General features: G+C 56.2%; 1 protein-coding gene across 2 annotated transcripts; it reads left to right on the top strand.

Annotated features, from left to right (window-relative positions):
* Positions 1-448: 448 nt before the first annotated feature.
* SLC41A1 (solute carrier family 41 member 1) lies at positions 449-21,893 on the top strand. 2 transcript variants are annotated; one of them, XM_028120041.2, is made up of 11 exons: positions 449-535; positions 2,257-3,304; positions 10,638-10,745; positions 11,872-11,943; positions 12,593-12,737; positions 12,863-13,009; positions 13,643-13,790; positions 14,638-14,717; positions 15,631-15,765; positions 16,109-16,257; positions 19,393-21,893. In XM_028120041.2, the coding sequence occupies exons 2-11, from the start codon at positions 2,930-2,932 to the stop codon at positions 19,576-19,578; spliced, it is 1,545 nt and encodes a 514-aa protein (XP_027975842.1). In that variant the 5' UTR covers positions 449-535; positions 2,257-2,929; the 3' UTR covers positions 19,579-21,893. The 2 variants fall into 2 exon arrangements, with proteins under 2 accessions (XP_027975842.1, XP_027975843.1); XM_028120042.2 differs by lacking the exon at positions 10,638-10,745.
* Positions 21,894-21,980: the final 87 nt, after the last annotated feature.

The raw sequence follows: 21,980 nt of genomic DNA on the forward strand, positions 1-21,980 counted from the left end.
TCGCCGGCGCCCCGCCTCCCGGGCACAAAGCGAAGGAAAGGGGCCGCGCCGAGGCTGAGCCCGCCCCCTGCCCGGCCTCCGATTGGTCGCTGCCGTTGTCCATCCCGAACCTATTTTTGATGGGGGGGTGCCACCCAGTCTGCCCCAGATCACGTTTAGCACTAGCAGCCAACCAGTCGGGCCCGAGTCCGCGGGCAAGAAGCGATTGGGGGCGAGTGAGTTCAGCCCCGCGGTCCCCCCGTCCGGGTCCCCCCCCGCCCGGGCCCGAGGCGGTATATCCTGCCCTCCCCGGCCACCTACCCCTCGTGGAAGCGGACCGGCGGCCTCGCTGTAACGCAGAGGCGAAATGTAGCGAGCCGGGGGTCGCGGCTGGACGCTCGCCTTGGCCGGGGGTGCGGGGGAGGGGGGCACGCCGGGGGCCGAGGAGGACTGCCGAGGAGGAGTGATGAGAAGAGGGGGAACCCTGCACCCCCCGAGACCACGGGTCCCTGCTGCCACTCGCCAGGCGCCCCCCTTCCTCCCAAGCGAGAGGCAGGTCAGTCCTGGTGGGTCTGGGGCGGTGGGTGGCGGAGGGCGGGAGCCCTGGCGCGCAGCGCATTTGCTGAGTCTGAATGCGGGAGAGGCGGGGGCGGCCACCCAGTTACTTCTCCCCCTCCCTGGGTTTGCAGATACTAAAACGGGTCTTTTTTGTTCCCTCCTCAGGGCATCCTGGTTCACTTTTGCTCCTTTCATCCGAGGGCCTTAGGCCCGTCCGAAGTCTCTTTAGTGGAAGGAGTGGGGTGAGGGACTGGCTTCTCTTCCTGGGAGCCCCCCTTCAGTTTAGGTAGCCTGCCAGGAAGACAGGAGGAGGAGGGAGGGTCAAGTTCTAGCACACACTGCTGGCGTAGGAGCAGTGGACTCTCTCCTGCCCTGAGGGCAATTTCTGGATCTCTAGTGAGGGTCTTTGAGGGAACCATGGGACTGTGTTTAAGGAGATTGGAAAAGGGAATCTGGATGTGTGACTTGAGCCCATAGAAAGAGAAAACAATTCCCATGGGTCAGTTACTGGACTTTGAATCACCCTTTCCCAAACTGGAGTTGACTAATTGTGTGTGTCTAGAATACTTAAGTCCTTGGTCATCCTACCTAGGGAAATTCGCTTTGAATTTATTTTTCCTTGTACGAACTGTTTTGGTGAAATGGGATAGAGTGGGATCACGGCCTGGGGATTCCTTAAACAAGAAAAGCGGGGCCCTTGCTGCTAGAGGCTTGCATTTGGGAGCAAGTGCATTTTGGCTTATGCTGCTTTGTATTTTGCTTTGCTTTGTTTTAGTTTTTTTTTTTTTTTTTTAGTTGCTGCTTTTGTTGTTTGTTTTTGTTTTTTAGAATTCCACTATATCCAACTCTCAGTAACCCTGGGGAACAGGGCGAACCTAGGGAACTGAAATGTTCTCATAATAACCAATAGTTTTACCTTCTTTTCCTTCAAACTGAGATAACTCTCTTGTCCTATCTGACAAACCCACAGGGCCAAGAGCAGGGGGAGAGAAGTAGAGACAGAAGCCTGGATCCCAGTCAGCGTCTGAGCTTTTTGTAACACTGCTGACTCTCAAGGGCAGGAGTGGGTAGGCCTCTGGCTCTTGGCCTTGGTCTGGCAGCCTTGCCCCATGGCCCAGGGAGTCCTTCTAGTTTTGTTTTGGTTTGGTTTTTTTTCCCCCTCTCGGGGGCTAGGGCATTTGGGGGTCTGGAGACTTTCATTTAATGATCAGATTCTCCCTGTTTATTTGTCTTGCCCAGCTGTCTTGTGACTATAAACAATCACTTTCTGCAGTGGAGTGTGAGTGCTGTGTGGCAGGGAGCTTGCGACTGAATTTGTAACTGACCCCACTGGGAGACCACACTTAAATAACCCTGGGTTTTTCATGAGCGTTCAAGAAGGGATCTCCCCCAGGACATCCGTGTCCACCCCTGGTCACTGAGAAGACAACGTCAAGGTCTCCTGCGCCACGTGGTCCCACTCCCCAGGCTGGCCCCATCTCGTGGCTGTTGACTACCGTGGTGATCCCCATGGGGCGGTGAGCTGCCGGGCGGCAGGACGGCAGGGGTCGCGCCTGCTGGGCCTCCAGAGGTCACAGGGCAGGAATGGGCAGTTGTGGTGAAAAGAAGGAGGAAACGAGCAAACCCTTTATGCCTGCCTTGTGGGAAAGTTGTGCCGGTATGAGCTGTCCTTGGCCATGTCATAACATTCTCTTTTTTGTCTTCTTCCTTCCACATCAGGTGTTCCACACAGATTCCCGTGACTTGAAGGACCAGGGATTTGGGGCAGGACAAGGTCTTCCCAGGAAGGAAGGAGATCTCTGGAGGAAAGGGGAAGGACGTCAGACAGTGCGCCGGGACGAGCGCAGCCGGAGGAGCTGTGGGAAGCTGAAGGAGCCCAGCCGGGGGCACAGGCCGGAGCAGCAGCCCTAGGCCGAGGCTGCCTTCCGCAGGATTTGAACTCAAGCTACTTTTCATGAAAGAAGGGCCACCTCAGAGGGCGCCACGGACTTGGCTGGGCACTTCTACTCTGGATGCCCCCTGCTCTGAGGACCCTGCTGCTCAGAACCAAAGAATATTAAGAGGCCAGATACGTTTCCCCCCGGCCCCGAGCTGGCCGGCCGGAGTCAGGCCTCTGCTCGCCTAGTGGCTGGCCGCGGAGTCTGGTGGGGAGTCTCTAGCTTCCCTCCAGCTCGCGGCTTTCGTGCTTGATGGGGCTGCCTGTCGGGGGACCAGCGTTTGCCGCACCTGGTAGGGGCGGAGAGCCGTGGGAAGAGGTCCCGCGGCGCCCAAGCCTGGGTTCACCCCAAGACTAAGTGCTTTCCCGACTTAGAGAGGGAGAGAGAGAAAGCAAGAAGAAAAAAAGAGAGGGAGAGAGAAAGGAAAGTTCCCCTTCCCCTCCTCCCTTCCCGTCATGTCCTCTAAGCCAGAGCCGAAGGACGCCCACCAGCTCAACGGGACTGGCCCTACTCCCTCGCCCTGCTCTTCAGATGGCCCCGGGCGAGAGCCCTTGGCCGGGACCTCAGAGTTCCTGGGGCCTGATGGGGCCGGGGTGGAGGTGGTGGTGATTGAGTCCCGGGCCAACGCCAAGGGGGTCCGGGAGGAGGACGCCCTGCTGGAGAACGGGAGTCAGAGCAATGAAAGTGATGACGTCAGCACGGACCGGGGGCCCGCACCGCCCTCCCCGCTCAAGGAGACCTCCTTTTCCATTGGGCTGCAAGTGCTGTTCCCCTTCCTCCTGGCAGGCTTTGGGACTGTGGCTGCTGGCATGGTGCTGGACATCGTGCAGGTAGGACCTGGGGAGGGCCGCTCTTGACCATGAGCCCGGGGCTACCTTTTCCTCCCGCGAAACCGACTCTTGGAGCTTTCTCTCCACCTCCCTGTGAGAAGCAGCTGCTGCTTCTTAGAACCGTTTCCCTTTGGATCACGTCCTCGACTTCTTCTCGGTCTAGTTACTTTCTATGGAAGCCTCAAGGAAGCCCAGTAGCCCTGAGGAGGTGGTCAGGGCAGCATTGCTTAACAGAAGCAGAATCTGTTCCAGAGCTCAGGCTTGGAGGAGGAGAGATGGAATGAGGTTGTTGCCTGCCATCCCTCCTGGGCGTTCCTCCTGAGCCCAGCTCTGTAGGGGAGACACTTAGATGGGACTCCTCTTTATGCTTTATTTTCCCTTCACTTGGGGTTTGAAGGATACCCACAATAGAAAGCTCAGTTTCAAGTCTCCCCTCCATTCCCCTGCTGGGCAGGAATTTGTTCGGCTGCCAAGAGGGTCTCAAATTAAGTGGGAAGGTTCTTAAAAGCATTCTCTGTTGCTTATCTGCTTGGAACCTTGGCACGATCTCCTTGGGGAACAGGGGTGGGCACATGCCATCTGATGCATGATTTGGGCAGGAAGTGGGGTGGGGGGTTGGCATGGCAAGACCTGGAAGTGCTGACTATGGGGTGTAAATGGGGACAGAATGTAACCAGGCCTGGGCAGAACTCTTTCTCCTCTTGGCTTCTTACCTGTCTTTCATGAACCTGCGCTGGGCAAAGAGGGCTCTTTGCGAGGCTACTGGGTAGAGTTAAGGATGGGAATTGGCAGGACCTGGAAGCTGAGAGCCAGGGATATGCTATGTAACCTACTGCACGTTAGGACTCACCCAGAACCTTCAGGTCCAAGAGGTCCCAGTCTTGTTTCTTGGGAAAAGTTTTTTGAAGTGCAGGAAGACAAGCCCAGTGGAGTTAGACCGGAGGCGCTAGGTTTATCGAAGTAAATCATTAGCAGGTATCAAAGTCCTGCTGAGTGCTGAGCTCTGTCCTAGGTACTTGGAGAAATACAAAGACCAGAGGAGATCTGGCCTTGGCCCTGGGGACCTCCCAGTTTGTCCCTAACCATGGAATCTCCCAGGAGGACATGGAACTCAGCATCCCCTCCCCGGTGCCAAGCCAGTTCTACAAAGGACGCGTGCGGTGATGCAGAGAGGCCTGCTGGTGGGATGGAGGTTACTATGCCAGTGTCCCAGGGAACTGAGGGTGGTCGGTTGTAGGTGGTTCCGTCAGCGGTGTCCACCTGGACCACTTTGACTTGAGCCCTTAGGAGAAGCTTGCTTGCTAATGAGGATGGTGTTTATGTCATGCCAGAGCGCCTTGCACTGCCTTCCCTCTCCCCTACCCTACTGTCTTCTGGGTTGTTCCTCATGGAGGTTGGGAAGCCAGCCTGGAGCTGGGAAGGTAGGCTTTGGACTCCTCCCCCTAGTGGCTGCTTCACCTCCGAGGGCCGTGAGGGGGCCTAGTGACAGGAGGAGAAGTAAGACTCTTCCATCTCTTCCCGGTGGCCTTGATTCTCATTCTTAAGAGTTCTGGGGTTCTGGTTTGGTACTTACAAAGAGGTAGGGAGCCAGGTTCCAGTTGTTTTATTTTCTGGATACTAATAACAGTAATAATAAACAGCATTTGCTGGGCCCTTCTGGAGGTGGGCCCATGAGGTGGAAACCATAATCCTCTCCATTTTGTCGATAGGAAGCCTTTGGCTTAGAGGGATTAGGTAACTTGTCCCTGGTCATCTTGACTCAGAGCCCGTGCCGTTAACCTCTATGGCCTACACCATGTCCATGGTTCACCAGTTGGTTAAAGACTTCGGCAGGAGTCTGCTCTCTCTGTGTCTTCCCTTGAAGAACAGGGTGGATCAGAATCCAGAACAATTGGAGTTATACTCTAAAGTGGACAAGAACAAAGGTCCTTAGCAGTCCCCCACCCCCACCCCTTTCCCCCCATACTCGGAGAATTCCAGAGCTGGAAGAGGCTTCTGACATCTTGCCCCACCCCCACCCCGCACCCCTGAGCCTGAGACATTGGTAGGGACCTTTGGAGCCTGCCCAACATGCCCACAGAGGGCCAGCAATTGCCCTCTGTGTGGCACTTAGACTCACCCCAGAGCTAGGGTCCACGGATGTGGGTGACAATGGCTGGTTTGTCCTTGTCCCCCTCCCCCAACCTTCCTGCCACAGCTGGGCTGAAGCAGGCCCTGCAGATGGCTACAGAGATACCAGGGTAGGAGGAGGGTGCAGAAAGACCAGGCCATGGGACTGCAGGGAGATTCTGAGTCCACATCCGGGGAAGCAAAGGTCGGGGGGCCGGGGGAGGGGTGGCTGACAGTCTCAGATTCAGGAAGAGCAGGATGATTTCTAGGGCTTCACACTTGCATCCTCCCTCCATAAGCTAAGCGGGCCTTCGGTGGGACAGAATCTGGGAGTGCCTAAAAGACTGGGGCCATCTGGAGGAGATGGCTATAGGGTGTCCCCAGCGTCTCAGAGCAAATGAACAGAAGTCCGAGTTGGTGCGGATGTCTCCTTGGTCCAGGGCCCGCCCCCACCCCCACCCCCCATCTTTCCCTACTACTGCAGAAGACTCAGTCTCTTTCTGGAAGGTCATTTCTGTTGCCTCTTATCTGCCCTCTCACCCAGTCGACGCACGCAGCCAGCCTCGGCAGTGAGATAAGGGGCTGCTATACTGGCCAAAAGTAGGAAAAGGATAAAGGGCCAGCCACCTGCTCCGAAATCCCACCGTGGCTGCGAGTTGCCGTGATATTTAGGAAGGCAAGCAGGATTGGGCCCCATGTTGGGACTGGAGGGGGTTGAATATGGTTGGATGGGGATCTGCCACAGGTGCTCTGGGCCCCGCCCCCCCAAGTCTGGTCCTAGGCCATTGCATGCTGGCTGGGAGGGCCTGCCTGCCCCCGAAGTCACTCCCCTTTGCTGTCGGCCTTTTGAGGGATAGGGGAGACAGGAGGTGGTGGACCAACCTTCCCTGGAATTCCCAACTGTGTTAAGACAGGTATTATTTTAACTCACTACTCACTTGCTGAGGATCCCAAGGAAAGGAGACAACCCCCTCACCCAAATACCTCCTCCTCCGGCCTCTCTGCCCTGCTGTGTATATGGAAGAGCCTACCAAGATGAAAGTGGGGGGGAGGGGAAAGAGGCATCCTCCCTGGCTGGCCTGCTCCCAGGGCTGCTGGCGCTCCTGGGCGGGACTCTCGGATCCTGTCCTTGACCACTTCCTTTCTCACACTTCGTACAGCCCTGAATACCCAGGCGCTGCCCTGAGGCCCGACACCTCGGACGCCTGCAGAGGGGGAAAGGCTCAGACAGGTGATCAGACTCAGTCCTCACCCCGAAAGCTCAACTGCAGCCCAGCTTCTGGGGTCCTCCCACAACCTGGGGCTCAGAGCTTACCTATAGGGATTTTCGTCTTCTTAATGTCTTGATTCCAACTTTTCCTGGCTGTGACTTTCCTCCCTGCTTCTACCGTCTGGAGGCGGGGAGGTGTGGTGGGGAAGGGAGCTCAGGGCAGAATACTTGAAAGCGGGCAGGAGTCAGTCTGTGAGGCTGGAGGAGGTAAGGGATGGAAGAGGCAATAGGGAAGGACGGGGGAGAGGTACCGGCTAGGCCGCTGAGGTACGAGATTTAGGGTGATCGCTTTGAATCAGGATTACTTTGGGGTGTGGGGGGAGCAGTCTCATTTCTCACCTCCCGGGATAGCAGAGCCCAATGAGCCCCCAACCGCAGCCCCTGTCAAGGGCGGAGAAAGACAGGGGAGAGGAGCTGCATTTCTGAAAAGCAGTGCTGTCTGTGGACGCCCTCCCCCTGCCGAGTGGGGCACTGCTTCCCTTTTTTATCCCCAGCAGAGCTGGAAGGCGTGGGTGCAGGCTTGGCTGACAGGTCTGACTTCAGGAGCAGGCGGGCACTCCCAGCCAAGATGAACAGGATGGGCCTGAATTAGGCCAAAGGAAGAAAGAGAGACCGCCTGAGCTGCCTCTTTGAGAAGGTTCTGTGGGTGAAGAAAGTATGTGTGTTAGGAATTGGCTACTCTGAGCCACGTGCCAGCTCAGGGCGTTGCTGGGCTGCTGGTCAGGTGGTGTGAGATCCCAGGCTGAATTCTGTGTGGGCTGGAAAGACTTCTGCACAGGGGCTGGTACTGTGGCGGCTTGCTCCCCTTGCCTGTCTCTCAGCTCATCACCTCTGAAACCCTATACCTTCTCGGTCCTGCTAACGAGTGTGCTGGGAGGCAGAGGGCCCTGGGAGGGCTGAGAGGGGCTTAGCTGCGCTTCCTACATTCTTTTTCTTAAATAATCACAAAGACAAACAGTGTTCCTTACAAACAATTTAGACGGTATTCCATGCATACACTTAACATACCTCTTTCCAGGCTCCTTGACTCCGGGAGCTCATATACATTACCTACGCTGAGCCAAGGGAGGGGCAGATGGTCTGCAGTGAGGAGGCGATATGAGGCTGTGCTCTGAGAGAAGCTTTGAAAGCCCCCAGTCAGCCACCCTCATGAGGGGAGGGGAGCTGAGGGGAAGTCTTCCCCTCCTTGGAGCTGTTTGTCCAGTTTAGGGGAGAAAGGATGAGGCACAGCCCCATATGGCCGGGCCTGCAGGGAACTGGAACCCCAGTGGTAGGCACCAGCCGTGTCTGAGAGGAAAAGTGCCCCAGTTCCTCCAGGCTGGATGGGGCTCGCTGGGGCCGCCTGCTCTCGGGGCACCTCAAGAGTGACAAGGGGTTCGCATCCTTCCAGCGTTTGCGAGGGCCTGCCTCTTCCTGCGGGTACCTCTAAGCTCAGCAACTTGCTAGGAAAGAGGGAGGCAGGGCAGGGGGGGACTCTTTCCCATCCGTAGTCTTAGAGAGGGGCTCCCCTAAAGAGAGCCCTGCGCTCTCCTCCGCCTGTGAGGGGCCAGACCAGGAGCTCAGGTAAGCGTGTGCTCTAGCCCTAAGGAGATGCGCCCTTCCCCCAGAGTCCAGGTACGGTCTTCTCCCCACCACACGCGCACACAAACAAAACGCATTTCTCTTTTTCTGACAGGAAAAGAGAAATCCTTACCTTACAGGCCCTCCTGGTGTCCAGCCTCCCCAGGTCTCGGGCCCTAGCCCTGGCCCCCTCTGATACTCCTTGCTCATCTTGTATTACTACTACTGCTGCTATTATCATTATTATTATTATTATTATTATGTTAAAAAAACATATAACAAAATTTATCACCTTACCCATTTTTAAATGTACAGTTCAGTAGTGTTAGGTATATTACATTGTCGTGCAACATTTCTGAAACTTTTCATCTTGCAAAACAAACCCTAAGCACGAAATCCCTTTCCAGCCCCTGGCAACCGACCATTCTACTTTTTATTTCTATGAACTGGACTACTTTAGATACCTTATATAAGTGAAATCATACAGTATTTGTCTTCTTGTGACTGGCTTCTTTCACTTTAGTATAATGTCCTTAAGGTTTATCCATGTTGTAGCACAGGTCAGAATGTCCTTCCTTGTGAGGGCCGAGTACTGTTCCACTGGACATATACACCTTTCGTGTGTCCATTCATCCATCAGTGGACACCTCGGTTGCTTATACTTCTCGGCCATTGTGAATAATGCTGCTAGGAACGTGGGTGAGCAAATATCTCTTCAAGACTCTGCTTTCGCTTCTTTGGGATATATACCCAGCAGTGAGATTACTGGCTCATGTGGTAGTTCTATTTTTAGTTTTGGGGGGACCCTCCCCACCGTTTTCCATAGGCAGTGGAGCATTCCATGGCCCCACCAACAGTGCACAAGGGTTCGGGTGTCTCCACACCCTTTGCCGACACTTGTCGCTTTCTGGGGTATCTCCGCGTAGCCATCCTGGTGGGCATAAGGTGATAAATCTCACTGCGGGTTTGATTTGCAGCTGTCCTCCTTCTTAACTATGGAATAGCAGTGCCGGAACTGCCTTTAGAGACCCTCCGACGTGGCCCCTGAATTGTACATTTTACAGTCGGGAGCTTGAGGCCCCCCGTAGTGTGTCTGGGGTCCCCAGGCAGGTCCGTGTGGGCCGACGCTGGGGAGGTAGCATGAGGCCCATCCCTGTGGTCTCTGTAGGAGACCCAAGGCTCTCGGTCCGGTGTCCTCACACCTACAGCGCTCTGCCTCCTGACCATGACCCTCTGGTCAACCTCCATACGCCCGCCTGGCCGCCTGCCCCCTCCTCCCTCTCCAGACCATTCCTAAAACAAATAAAGAACAAATAAAGGAACCCATGTGGCAGTCAGCACCGGGCAGGGAGACGCAAACCCAGGCTTTTTTTGCCAGTCTTCAATTTCACTTGCAATTAAAGTAGCTTTCAAATAGCCAATCCTGGCTCCTTGGTTTTTTCCCCCTTAGCACAAACAAGCATAGTGCCTTCTGAAACTCATTTTCCTCATTCACAAAATGGGGATTAAAAATAGCCCCCATCTGAGTGGACTGTTGATCGGTCGAAATGAGGAACTGTACGACGTAGAGTGCTTATAAGCAGCCTAGCAGGCAGTCGGCACCGAACAGCTCTTGGCTGAAGGAGCTGGTAGGAGAGCCAAGCCTGACAGGCCCGGGACTAGAACCCATGTCTCCTGACTCCTAGTCCAGTGCTCTTCCTGCAGGGAACATATCCTGCAGTGAGTATAGATCCCCCTCGCCTCTCCTGAGAGCTTGGGGGAGGTATGTGGGGTGAGGGACTGCAGAGGAGACATAAAAAGCCTCTTGCGAACCAGCACGCAGAGGTTTGGGGGCCCCAGTGTTAATTCAGAGCCTGTTGAGGAGGAGAGTTGCTGTGGCTGAGGCCCAAAGCCCTTGGACACAGAAACCAAACAAACTAATCTCCTCAGCCCCAGCCCCATGGAGCCCAGCTCTCAACAGCTGAGACAACACCACCCAAGGTTGAGGCCACGGAGAAACTGGACTGAAGGCAGAGAGGTTGGGGTTTGCTATTTGAGGGGGCATCACAAAGGAGTTCTGGCATGTAAGCCAGCCTGGGGTGACAGCCGTGTGGGCCCTCACCTCCTGTCCCTCACCTCCAGAAAGCAGGCGGGGGAGTGAAGCCAGGCTGAGGTCTCCTGCCTGGATGAGCCCATCCATGTCTCCCCGTTTCTGGGTGGCAGGAAGGGGGGGCTGTGTTGTTGGAGCACCATGGTCTTGGTTTGGGTCCAGGGTTCTTGGAGAAAAGGCGGCTGGCGTGCTCACACCCTGCTGATTGCACTTCCTCCTCAAGCCTCTGATCCCAGACTCTCTGTTCAACCTGATGCCAGCCGTTTGGGGCACTGAAATTCCTGGGTTCTGTTTTCACCTTGTAGCACTGGGAAGTCTTCCAGAAGGTGACAGAGGTCTTCATCCTGGTGCCTGCGCTGCTGGGGCTTAAGGGGAACCTGGAAATGACCCTGGCATCGAGGCTGTCCACTGCAGTGAGTGTCCTGGCGGGGAAGCATGGGACACACAGAAGACTTGGGGCAGCACAGAGCCGGACTGAGAGATCACTGCAGGCCTTTCCCAAGCGCCCAGGCCTGGAGTGTAGGGCCGGGGTGGGAAGGTGTAGGGAGATCCCAGCCTGGGTGTCCTGCTCCTGGACAGGGGCTCCCTGCCCAGAGTGGTTCCCAGGCTCGGTTTCTGGATGTCCCAGCCGTCCCTGGACCGTTGCCTCACCCCCTGCTCCGCAACCCGCCTCGTGACTGTTTGTGCAGCTTTGACAGGCAAGCATCATGCTGGTCCCTCCACCTGCACAGACGGGGGCCTCCTCTGATCTCCAGCCCTACTCCGCAGCTGGGCAGGAGCAGAGCCAGGCCTTCCCAACCCCCATCCATCCCCTCCCCCTTCCCTCATGGCAGCTTACTCTTCACTAAGGGAATAGACAGCGAGAGGGCTGCTTATCACTCTCCCTGCCCACAGCCCCGTAGATCAGCCATGATGGCCCAGAGACTGAACCGGATATAGGGCCATGGGGTGGGAGGTGGGAAGCAATAAAACTCAGGAGGCCAGGGGAGCCGGGTGGCAGGGATGGCCCATGTGGCTACAAGTCTAGAGACGGCAGCAGAGGGAGTGGCAGCCTGTCCAGCCTGCCCACCCTGCCTGACTTCCGGCCTACTCCCATGCCACCTCATTCTTCCCAAACCCTTTTGCAGCCTCAGTCCCACACCAGCAGCTGACCTTTCCTGCCCTAGAATGGCAAGCTGGCTTCAGAGCCAGTGATCGGGTCCCTCTGACCCATGTGGAAACGGGCTTCCGCATTTCCGGCACACAGGATGGAATTTGCCTCTGCTCAGCAGTTGTCCTGAGGAGAAGAGAGGGGGCTGGCTTGGGAGCCCCCTTTCTGCCCCCGCCCAGCTGCAGGAGCTCAGGCTCTTTAGCTCCTTCCTTCTTCCGGCCCCCGTGATGCTGCTTCACTTTCCCTGGGGGTTATGTTCCGGTTATGTTCCGGTCCCAGCGTCTTAGACCCCATTCACTGCCTCCTGATCCAGGCAGGGTCCTAACAGATGGAGCCACAGGCCTTTCCCAGCCTGGAGCTCCAGCCCCCGCCTCCCCTCCTTCTCCCAGGCCAACATTGGGCACATGGACACACCCAAGGAGCTCTGGCGGATGATCACTGGGAACATGGCCCTCATCCAGGTAAGAAAGCAGAGACTAGAGAGGGTGGGCTAAGCTTCCCCCTTAGTCAGGAATCTGAAAGGCTGAGTTCAGCCCCAGCCAGCTTGTGAGTGAGGCGCCAGCATCCTGCTGAGCTGGCCTCTCCTGAAGCAGCTCTAGGAGGTAACCAAGTTTCCCAGGCAAGCGGCCAAGACGGGGAGGGCCCCAGCAGGTCCCATGTCAGTTCTCGGCTTGCGGGGGTCCACTGGGCTCGAGTTCCCACAAATCGGACTCGGGAGGGCAGGATTGTCCTCGTCCACCGTTGTCCCATCCCCATGTGAGGCGACACGGGTTCCAGACTGGGAGTCTTCCCCCTCGAGTCCCAGGCCTTGTCTCCTGACTGAAGGCTCAGGCTCTGCTGATTCTCACCCCAGTCCCCAGAGGGGATGACTGGCTCCTTCAGCCAGTAACGTGTCCTGGGCTCCTGCGGGGTGTGCTGCCCAGGACCAGTGTCTGGTGTGAAACTAAATAAATAAAGACATCATTCCAGCCTGGGGGGACTGCACAGTCCAGCGCAGCCTGCCTCCTGGGGCTGCACAGAGCCAGGAAGAGGGCCGGCCCAGCGCTCGGGCCACCCGCGCTAGGAACCCTGCTGCCCCTGGCTCTCTTGAGTTAACCACTTCCGCCTCAGGTGCAGGCCACAGTCGTGGGCTTCCTGGCATCCATCGCAGCCGTTGTCTTTGGCTGGATCCCTGATGGCCACTTCAGTATCCCGCACGCCTTCCTGCTCTGTGCCGGCAGCGTGGCCACGGCCTTCATTGCCTCCCTGGTGTTGGGTAAGGAAGGGAGAGAGGGGCGGGGGAGGAGGGAGGGCCGGGCCTGGCACCTGCAATCTCCTTTTGTTCGTTGATACCCCTTTTATCTCTTCTCGCACCACCTGGCCCCTCCCCTTCCTCCCCAGGTATGATCATGATTGGAGTCATCATTGGCTCTCGAAAGATTGGAATCAACCCAGACAACGTGGCCACGCCCATTGCCGCCAGCCTGGGTGACCTCATCACCTTGGCACTGCTCTCAGGCATCAGCTGGGGACTCTACCTGGAGCGGGGTGAGGCTGAGGCCACTGAGGGTGTGACCAGGGTGGACCCCCGGGTGGGATTTGGGAGAGACAGCAGTGGGTTTGCAAAGGTGTAAGGATTTCCCCTATGTTCTTAACCATGTGGTCGGAGCGCAGTTTTGTACTAACTCCCCCGGCCCCCCCCCGCCTCCCCCCCCCCGCCCCATGCCCCGAGCTTGGCTCAAAGTCACGCAAGGCAGCAGGGGCACAGGGGAAAGTATCTGAGAAATATATTCCTGCCTGGTCCTGTGGACTCCTACTTGCCTTGGAGGAGTAAAGGTGAAAGGCTGAAGGAGAGGAGCTGAAGCCTGGAATCTGCTTGCAGCATGGGTGGGGGAGCGGGGGAGACAGGGATTTCTGGGGCTCCAAGCAAGGAACATTAGAAGCTGGTCTCTTGCCCCTGATTAGCCCCAGGCCTGGGAAGCTCTCAGCTTGGTGTCCTCATCTACACAAAGGACAAGGCTGCCCGCCCCCCCTCTCCTGGGCTTGCAGGGAGGATGGATGATCCAGGCACCTGGTGTGGGGTTCCTGCTGATCTACCAGCGCCGTGGCTGGGGCCGAGCCAGGGGAGGCCGGAGCCGGGCGCCGCAGCGCTCACCTTCCTCTCGCCTCTGCCTCCGTCAGATGACTGGCAATACATCTACCCCCTGGTGTGTGCCTTCTTCGTGGCCCTGTTGCCTGTCTGGGTGGTGCTGGCCCGACGGAGCCCAGCCACAAGGGAGGTGTTGTACTCGGGCTGGGAGCCTGTCATCATTGCCATGGCCATCAGCAGGTAGGCTTGGGCTTTTGGGACACACCCTCACCCCCTTCTCACCCCACCACAGCCTCCCTGTTGAGCCCTGGAGACAGGAAATGTGGTACAGAGCCTAGAAACGCCTTCCAGAGTGTATCGGCTCCATGTCCTTCTGTCACATGTGACAGAAACCATCTGACGTGGGTTTCCTTAAAAAGCAGAGTGCACTGGCTTAGGGCATGAAAATGGCAGAGCTGGATTCAGGGGCATCAGGGCTGCGATGTTCTGTATCTCTCTTTGGCTCTGCCTTTCCCTATGATGGCCTGTGGCTCCAGGTTCATACTAACTCCAGTGGGAAGAAGTTCACAGTTCCACAGAGTCCCACCAGAGAATTTCACTGGCTCTCATCCATTCACAGGGCTATCCCTGACTCACTGTGGCCTCAGGGAAGTGATGCTCTGATTGGACGGGGCTGGGGCCTAGCCATCCTTGGAGCAATGTCACCTGAACCATAGTGACTGAGTTTGAGAGAGGTAGTTCCTGGGGAAGAGGCCGGTGCTGTTACCACAAGGGGAAATAAAAACTGAGTGGGCAGAACAGCGGTCCTCGTGGGCTGCTCACCCTGGGCTCCTCTAGGCAACCTGGGGGTCGGGGGGCAGGTACAGGAGGCAGGGGCCTGACCCCGTGCCACCAGCTTGCTCTGGGGGGCGCTGTGCCAAGTCTCAATATAATAAACAGCAACTGGTTCTGGCAAAGGAGGCAAGGACTAGGAGACAAGGGAGCCCTGGGAGCCCCTTGCTCCCCAAGGCCAGATGGGCCTGTCATCCCCGGAACTGAAATACAACCTGTCGGTGATCTTTGTGTCACTTTGTCTTTGTCTGTGTAGTGTGGGAGGCCTCATTTTGGACAAGACTGTCTCAGACCCCAACTTCGCAGGGATGGCTGTCTTCACGCCTGTGATTAATGGTGAGGTCTTGGCATCAGCTGCCGGGGGAAAGGAGAGGGGCAGGAGGAAAGGACGTGGGGCCTTTGTATCAGTCAGGACTCCGGCAGCAAGAGCATCCGGCTCAGACCGTTCAGGACTCTATCAAGGGGGCTGCTCACAGAGCGGGGAGCCGGGGAGGGACCCAGAGATTAGCAACAACCAGAAGCCCTTGTCCTCCAGGGTCAAGAGGAGAAAATAATGTTAGAGGAGCCTAGAGAGAACACTCCTCTGCCCCCGACAGGGGCAAGCCATTGCCAAAAAGAGAGGGATAAGGAAAAAAAATACCTGAGCTCTCTCTCCTTCCACCCTCTCTGAGTGTGTCCTGCTGGCTCCTGTTGAAACCCAATGAGAAGCAGCCAGCAACGGAGCGTGGGTGATGCGGTCTGTAGGTGATGGCGTGGGTGATGCCCAGCCTCTCAGAGCTCAAGGCAAGGCTGAGAAGAGCAGGGAAGAGGTCGGGGGTGGGAGGGTAAACAACAACAAGCACCGTTCCTAGGAGAGGCACCAGAGGCCAGAGCTCAAACCCAACACTTGATCTTGGTTCCTAGAACCAGCACAGGAGCCTGGGTCTGCTCAGAGCTGTGGAGAGGGGCTGGGCAGGGCACGGCCTTGTCGCCCCGGCTGTGTGGGGCTGCACGTGCACGGGCTGCCTAAGTGTGCAGATCTGCCCGTGCCCCTTCCTGAACTCTCAGCACCCTAGGGGCACGTGGGTTGGCCAACGTCTCCGCAGAGGGGAGGATAGAAGCAACCTGGAAGACTTCCCGGAACGGGGGTGCGGGGGATGTCTTTGTCTTCCTTCTTGGCGTCTCACTCTCCTCCTGGGCACTGGTGAATGTGTCATGCCCTCCCCACGCCTCACTCTGCCCCCGCCTCAGCGCTTCTGTCTCTCTGCAGGTGTCGGGGGCAATCTGGTGGCAGTGCAGGCCAGCCGCATCTCCACCTTCCTGCACATGAATGGGATGCCAGGGGAGAACTCTGAGCAAGCCCCTCGCCGCTGCCCCAGTCCTTGTACCACCTTCTTCAGTCCTGGTAATGACAGAGTCCCGGCCTCCTGGTCCGTTCCAGCCCCGGAGGGAGGGGGCCAACAATGAGGGAACCTCCCCTCCGAAACATCTGGGCCCTGGCTGGGCAGCTTCGCCCTCTCTGCTGGGCCTCACCAGCTCTCTGGAGAACAGATCCCAGGCAGGAAGACTGTCCTTTCCGCGGGCGCCATGGGGGCTGGGGACCTTGGGGGGGAGCGGTAGAGACCATCAGCCACCTGCCGTCCTGGGGTGTAGCGGGGCACCTCCGGCCTGAAAGGCCTTCTGGGGCCAGGGCTCCTCCTCCTCACTCCCCCCCCCCCGCCGCCCCCCGCTCTCTCCCCTGGTCCCAGATGTGAATTCTCGCTCGGCCCGAGTCCTCTTCCTACTTGTGGTTCCGGGACACCTGGTGTTCCTCTACACCATCAGCTGTATGCAGGGCGGGCACACCACGCTCACGTTCGTCTTCATCATCTTCTACATGACAGCCGCACTGCTCCAGGTACGGGCGGGCAGGAGCGCGGGGAGGGCCCGCCGCACCCTCTGCCGCCTCTCGTTCTGGGACTGGGTGGCCCAGAGACACGGGACAGGGGCCCCGGAGAACAGGCCGTGGTTCCGGCAGAATCGCCAACATGCTGTGTGACTCTGGCCCAGTTGCTTTACTTCTCTGAGCCTCCGGGATACATTTGCCAATTGAGAGGCATGGCCCCAACGTGGTGGTTTGTAGGCAGGTGGTGGTTGTAGGGTGCTGGGCAGGTGGGCCTGGGGTACCACCCCCACTGGCCTGGCCACAGAGCTCCTGTCGGTTGTTTTGCATGCTGGGCCTTCCTTAGAACATGTCATTTGAATGAAGGGTTTCACAACTTAAAAGAGGGTCAAAACCACCAAACTAGGTCATCTGGAGGACCCCGTCCAGCCTTGCCGTTCCGTGATACAATCCACTCCCCCCCCTGTAGTGTTAGCCCATGTTTTTTTCATCTTCTTATTTTGAAAGAATTATACATTCACAAGAAGTTGCATAATTTATGTACACAGAGGCCCCATGTACTCTTCAGCCGGTTTCCCCCACCGGTAACATCTCCCATAACTCAGTACAGTCACAAAACCAACCAGTCAGCGTCGGAACTATCCACGGGGCTGACTCCGATTACACCGGTTTTACACACACCCGTGTGCGTGTGCGTGTGTATGTAATTCTGTGCAGTTCTGTCCCGTGTCGATCCGTCCATCCAGCACCACGGTCAAGACACAGCACTGTCCCCTGCCCACCAGCCCTCCTCCCACGCTCCCCGTGGAGCCACACTCGCCCTGTCAGACATTGTCAATTGCCATAGACTTGACTTTTGAGTGGTAATGACAGTCCCATCGTTCAAAACTTTTTTAAAGGTTCACAGTGAAAGCTCTTCTTTCCCGCCCTCGTTCTGCCAGCCAGCCTCTTCCCTCCCCGCCGTCCACGTAGTCCATGTCCTGTATATCTTTCAAGCCTCTTCTATATTTATTCAAGCAAACGTATAATTCTTCTTGTTTTCCTTTTTTTTAACACGCATGTAGCATAGTCCACGCAATGTCCACACCCTGTGTTTTCACAGCACAGTTTATCTTCGAGATCATTCCATGTCAATACATAAAGAGAAGAGCACCCTGATTCGTTATGGTTGCGTTCTTCTACCCTGTAGATGTACGTAATTTCATTTAACCAGTGCCTTCTGGGTGACCGCTCGTCCTCCAGCCTCTCACCTTAAAACCTTAAAAAGCCTGTGTGTTGGGACATCTTGGCGAGGGCTGGGCCGAGAACCAGCCACATGCTCTTGCCCTGCTGCCGCACTGCCCAGCACGGAGGAGTTAAGTGCCCTCGGTGGGGAAAGCGGGGGCGGAGATGCCGGGGGCCTGCGGCTGGGGCTTAGCCCTGGGCTCCCACTCTCACCTCTGCGGTCTTCCCTAGACCTGTGGCGGACCAGGGCAGGGCACTGAGTGCCCTGGAGAGGTTCTTCCTGATCGCTTTGCTCCCTCCGGCTCAGCCATGTGTCCTTGGGACGAGGCTGCAGTGAGGGAGGGCTGCTGCCATGCTCTTCCTGGAGCATGGCCCGAAGTCGTCCGGGCCACACTCTTTATATGGGACTCTTCTGCAGCTGCTGGAAAGGGTGCAAAGCGATGGGGGGCTGGCCCTCATGCAGAGCCGGGGGCAGGCCTTGGGAGCACCAGGCAGCTGCGTGCAAGGCAGGGGCAGCATGAAGGGTGCTGGAACCAGAGCCTCTGGCGGCCTCGGGGAGAAGACAGGAGAACCACCAAGCTGGCCTAAAATTAGGTATCGGTTCTGGCTTCAGGTTCCCCCAAGGTCTCCATTTCCTGCATCTGAGCCTCTTCAGGCAGAATTTACATACCACAGTTTTTGCAAAGCACAGTCAAGAGTAAAACCTCCCTCCCAAATGACTGTGTTGGAGATTTACCGGTAGAAAGCATTTCATTCTCACGCAGATGCGGTCATTTAGGGAGCCCACATGTCAGGAATGGTGCTGAGCGTAGAGAAGATGCAGGCCTGCCCACTCTCCCCTGGTATTCCAGATCAAGTGCTTTGCCAACTTCAAAGTGTATGTGAGTCTTGCTAAAGTGCAGATTCTGATTTGGGAGATCAAGAGCAGGACTTGAGATTCTGCATTTCCTTTTTTTCTTTTTTTTTAACAATTTCATTCATTTATTTGAGAGGGTGAGCATGAGCTGGGGAGGCGCAGAGGGAGAGGGAGAAGCAGACTCCCCACCCAGCAGGGAGCCCAACACGGGGCTCGATCTCGGGACTCCAGGATCATGACCTGAGCCGAAGGCAGAGGTCCAACCGACCGATCCACCCAGGCGCCCCGAGATTCTGCATTTCTAACGCACTTCCAGCTGTTGTTGATGCCACTGGTCCTGTGCCCACTAGCAAAGGGCTAATCGAGATCATTCTTGATCTGTAGACATGGAAGGGAAGCAAGGGCACAGATAAAGCAGCAGATAATCCAAAACGTCTTTTGCGTTGATATGTACTCTCTGCTTTCTACTCGGCTGACTTACTCGTAATTCTATTTTGCTAGGGCTCATGTTAAACTAGACTTGCATTGTTTGAGCAATGGTCAGGAGGAAGCTAGCTTGGGATAATCGACTGTTACTCAGACAACTGTGCCGGCAGCAGCCTCAAACACTGTCCTTATTCCGCTCTGCTCCGAGGAGAAACCCCTGTGTGAAAAGCAAGCTCCAGGCCCCAGCCCCCTGCCAGGCTCCCGGAGAGGCCCACATGGCAGGCACTGGAGTGACCCAAGAATAGGATGACCCAGAATTAGAGGCAAGAGGGCTGAATTGCTGCAATAAGTAGGACTTAGATGAAGTAGTCCCCCGTTTGGTCAATTTGGGAGCAGAATGTGATGCTGATGGGGGAGGTCCTGGGGAGTAGCAGCATCATGCTCCGCAAAGGGCTCATGGGACGCTGATGGTCTGCTCCAGGCGGTGACTGTGCAGTAGAGGATCATAAAGCGGTGGCTGGGGTGGCAAGATGAACCATCGCAGCATATTCCCCAGGGATACGATGAATGTGCTCTATCCTGTGGCCTCTGGCTCCCCCTGGAGAGAGGGGAAGGTTATAGGCCGGGCCCTTCTGTCTCCGCAGGTGCTGATTCTCCTGTACATCGCAGACTGGATGGTGCACTGGATGTGGGGCCGGGGCCTGGACCCGGACAACTTCTCCATCCCGTACTTGACCGCTCTGGGGGACCTGCTTGGCACTGGGCTCCTAGCACTCAGCTTCCATGTCCTCTGGCTCATTGGGGACCGAGACACAGATGTCGGGGACTAGCCTGGTCACTCAACCTTTCCCCCTACCCCCTGCACTTTTGTTCGAATTTTTTCTTTTGTTCTCCTTCCCCCACCCCACTCCACACTCCCACCTCTTTCTACGACTTCACTTTGATACCGAATTCTCATTATTTTCAATGGGAATTTTTATACATTGAGCCAAGTTTGTATAGCAAGAACTCCGACAGGACAGATGGACTGAGATAAGCAGTACAAGTAGATTTTTTGAGACAATCACCAAGTGCAATTTCATGGTGGGTGCCTCCAGGTGAGGGGGATTGGGGCAGGGGTTTCCATCTAGGATCTGCGGACGTTTGGTTTAGCTTTAGCAAACTCAGTCATGGCCCTAATGAGAAACCCTTTGTGAGTGGGCTCTGGTTTTTTGGGTTTGTTTTGGTTTCCTCTCTCTCTCTCTCTCTTTTTTTTTCTTTTTGATTGAACAGAGAGATGAGTATCATTCCCCTCCCCCATCCCCCTAAAACACACACACTTTTTTCTAAAAATGGACCAACTTCAAAGCACTAGTAAAAAGATAGCTGCTTCTGGCCCCTTGTAACTCTAGCCCTATCCTCGGCCCTTCGTCCCAAAAAGAGTGAGGGGGACTAACCATTCAAAGTGTATACACATCCCTTACCCATTTGCCTGATAAACACCGCCAGCCCCTCCTTTTGATCTTTTTCCCATTGATCGTCACATCTGGGAAGAAATGAGCAGGAGCCTGGTCTCTGTTGACCCATGTCCACCAATAGGTTTAACAAGATCTACATCCTCCCTGGGCCCAGAGGACCGATTGTTTATCTCTGTTCAATCTTCGTGTCTCATTGCCTCTCAACACCACCTTTCCCAGAGCTTGCCAGGTTGGGTTCCGAGACTAGGGACAGCGAGCGAGTACGTGGAGGATGGTTGGGAGACAGAGGGCAACCAGGGCTGTTTCACTGCCACCAAGGACATTTTATGTGGCCACTTTAGTCTCCGTCACTTCCTGAGATCATTCCTGCTGCCGCGCTGTGGAGGGCAGGTTTCCTCTCTCTTGGCTTCTGCCCTCATTCACCCATTCAACAAATACACCACCTCCCCAAGAGGAGCTCTTGTGCAGGCACGGTCTGAAGCTTACACTGAGCAATAGTGACTGGGTGCCCACTGCGTGGTAGGTACTGTGCCAGTGGCCAGGGAAACAGCTCTCAGTTCAGCTCATTCTCCAGATACAAAGGTCTTGCGCCCCTTCCGACCCGACGGAGAAAGTTGCCTGGCTAAAAGTGTTTGCGGTCTGTTATCAGGCCAGGTTCTGCCTCTGAATCTCACCTCTGTGCGGTGCCGACCCCAGCGAGAGCCCCCAGCCCCGTCGCTCCACCAGCAGCTCATTTCCCTGAACTACCCTTCCTCACCTTTTCTTCCCTCCATCTCTCCCCACCGGCCACCCGAAAGAGGGTTCAGACCCAGTAGGCTGGACGTCTCCAGCTGCTGTGCTCTTCTCTGCCCAGTGCAAGCTTCAGGGAACACTGGAGCCTCTGCATCCAGCCCCCCCCCCCCCATTGCTCTGACCAGATCAGAAATCTGTCCACACTCGCATGTGTGCCAATCTGAGTGTTCAGATGCAGGTTTTTTCCTAGCCTCTCCACGCACGGCCTCCCCATTGACCCTCCTCTCTGTAGTGGAAAGGGCCCATCTCCAGGGGCAGGCTAGGCAGGGACCCTTGCTCCTCCCAGCCCCACGCCTCATCCTGAGACCTTGGCTGGGACCTCCAGAGACTCCACCCACGCCACCTTCTGGAGCCTTCGAATTGGAAGGAATGGTAGAGGCTATGTAGTTGGGGCTGGGGCTGGCAGAGTTCATTAACACCAGCCCAGGCTTGTTTCTGCTCTTCCCTCAGGCCCTCTTCCAGCTTGCCCTCTACCTGCAAACACATCTGCACACACACACTCTTGTACAGGCACCGAAACCAGCGCCCCTGCCTCTGAGGCTGTGCCCCCTTGTGTTCTCCTGGAGACCTGGAGCCTCCTCCGTTGCTGAAAAAACAGGAAGGTGGGCGTGCCCCAAGCCCCGAGTGTGTGAGCAGAGGGAGGACCACGGGGTGAGAGGGAGAGAAAATGAAGTAGACTTTCACGGAAGATTCATTTCCTTTCCCCTCTCCCCGACTGCACAGACTGCATGTACTTTTGGCCTGGCTGCAAGGAGCAACATTGGTTTACTCTTGTATCCTTAAAAAGTTACAGAACTGTGTCTTAAAAGAATTATTTATAGTTACTATAACTGAATTGACAAATGTCAACGTAACTGATAAATTATATTTGGTAAAATAAAGAGGACGTTTATTTAGGTGGTTGCTGGTTCCTGTGTGTCTCACCCGAAAGCAGTGGTTCTGCATCCCCTCTGGAGTCCCACCTCCTCCTCACTCAGAAGTGG

This window comes from Eumetopias jubatus, unplaced genomic scaffold, assembly GCF_037043125.1.
Source record: "Eumetopias jubatus isolate StellerSeaLion01/CBP00866 unplaced genomic scaffold, mEumJub1_p1.0 scaffold_12, whole genome shotgun sequence".
Classification (NCBI taxonomy): domain Eukaryota; kingdom Metazoa; phylum Chordata; class Mammalia; order Carnivora; family Otariidae; genus Eumetopias; species Eumetopias jubatus.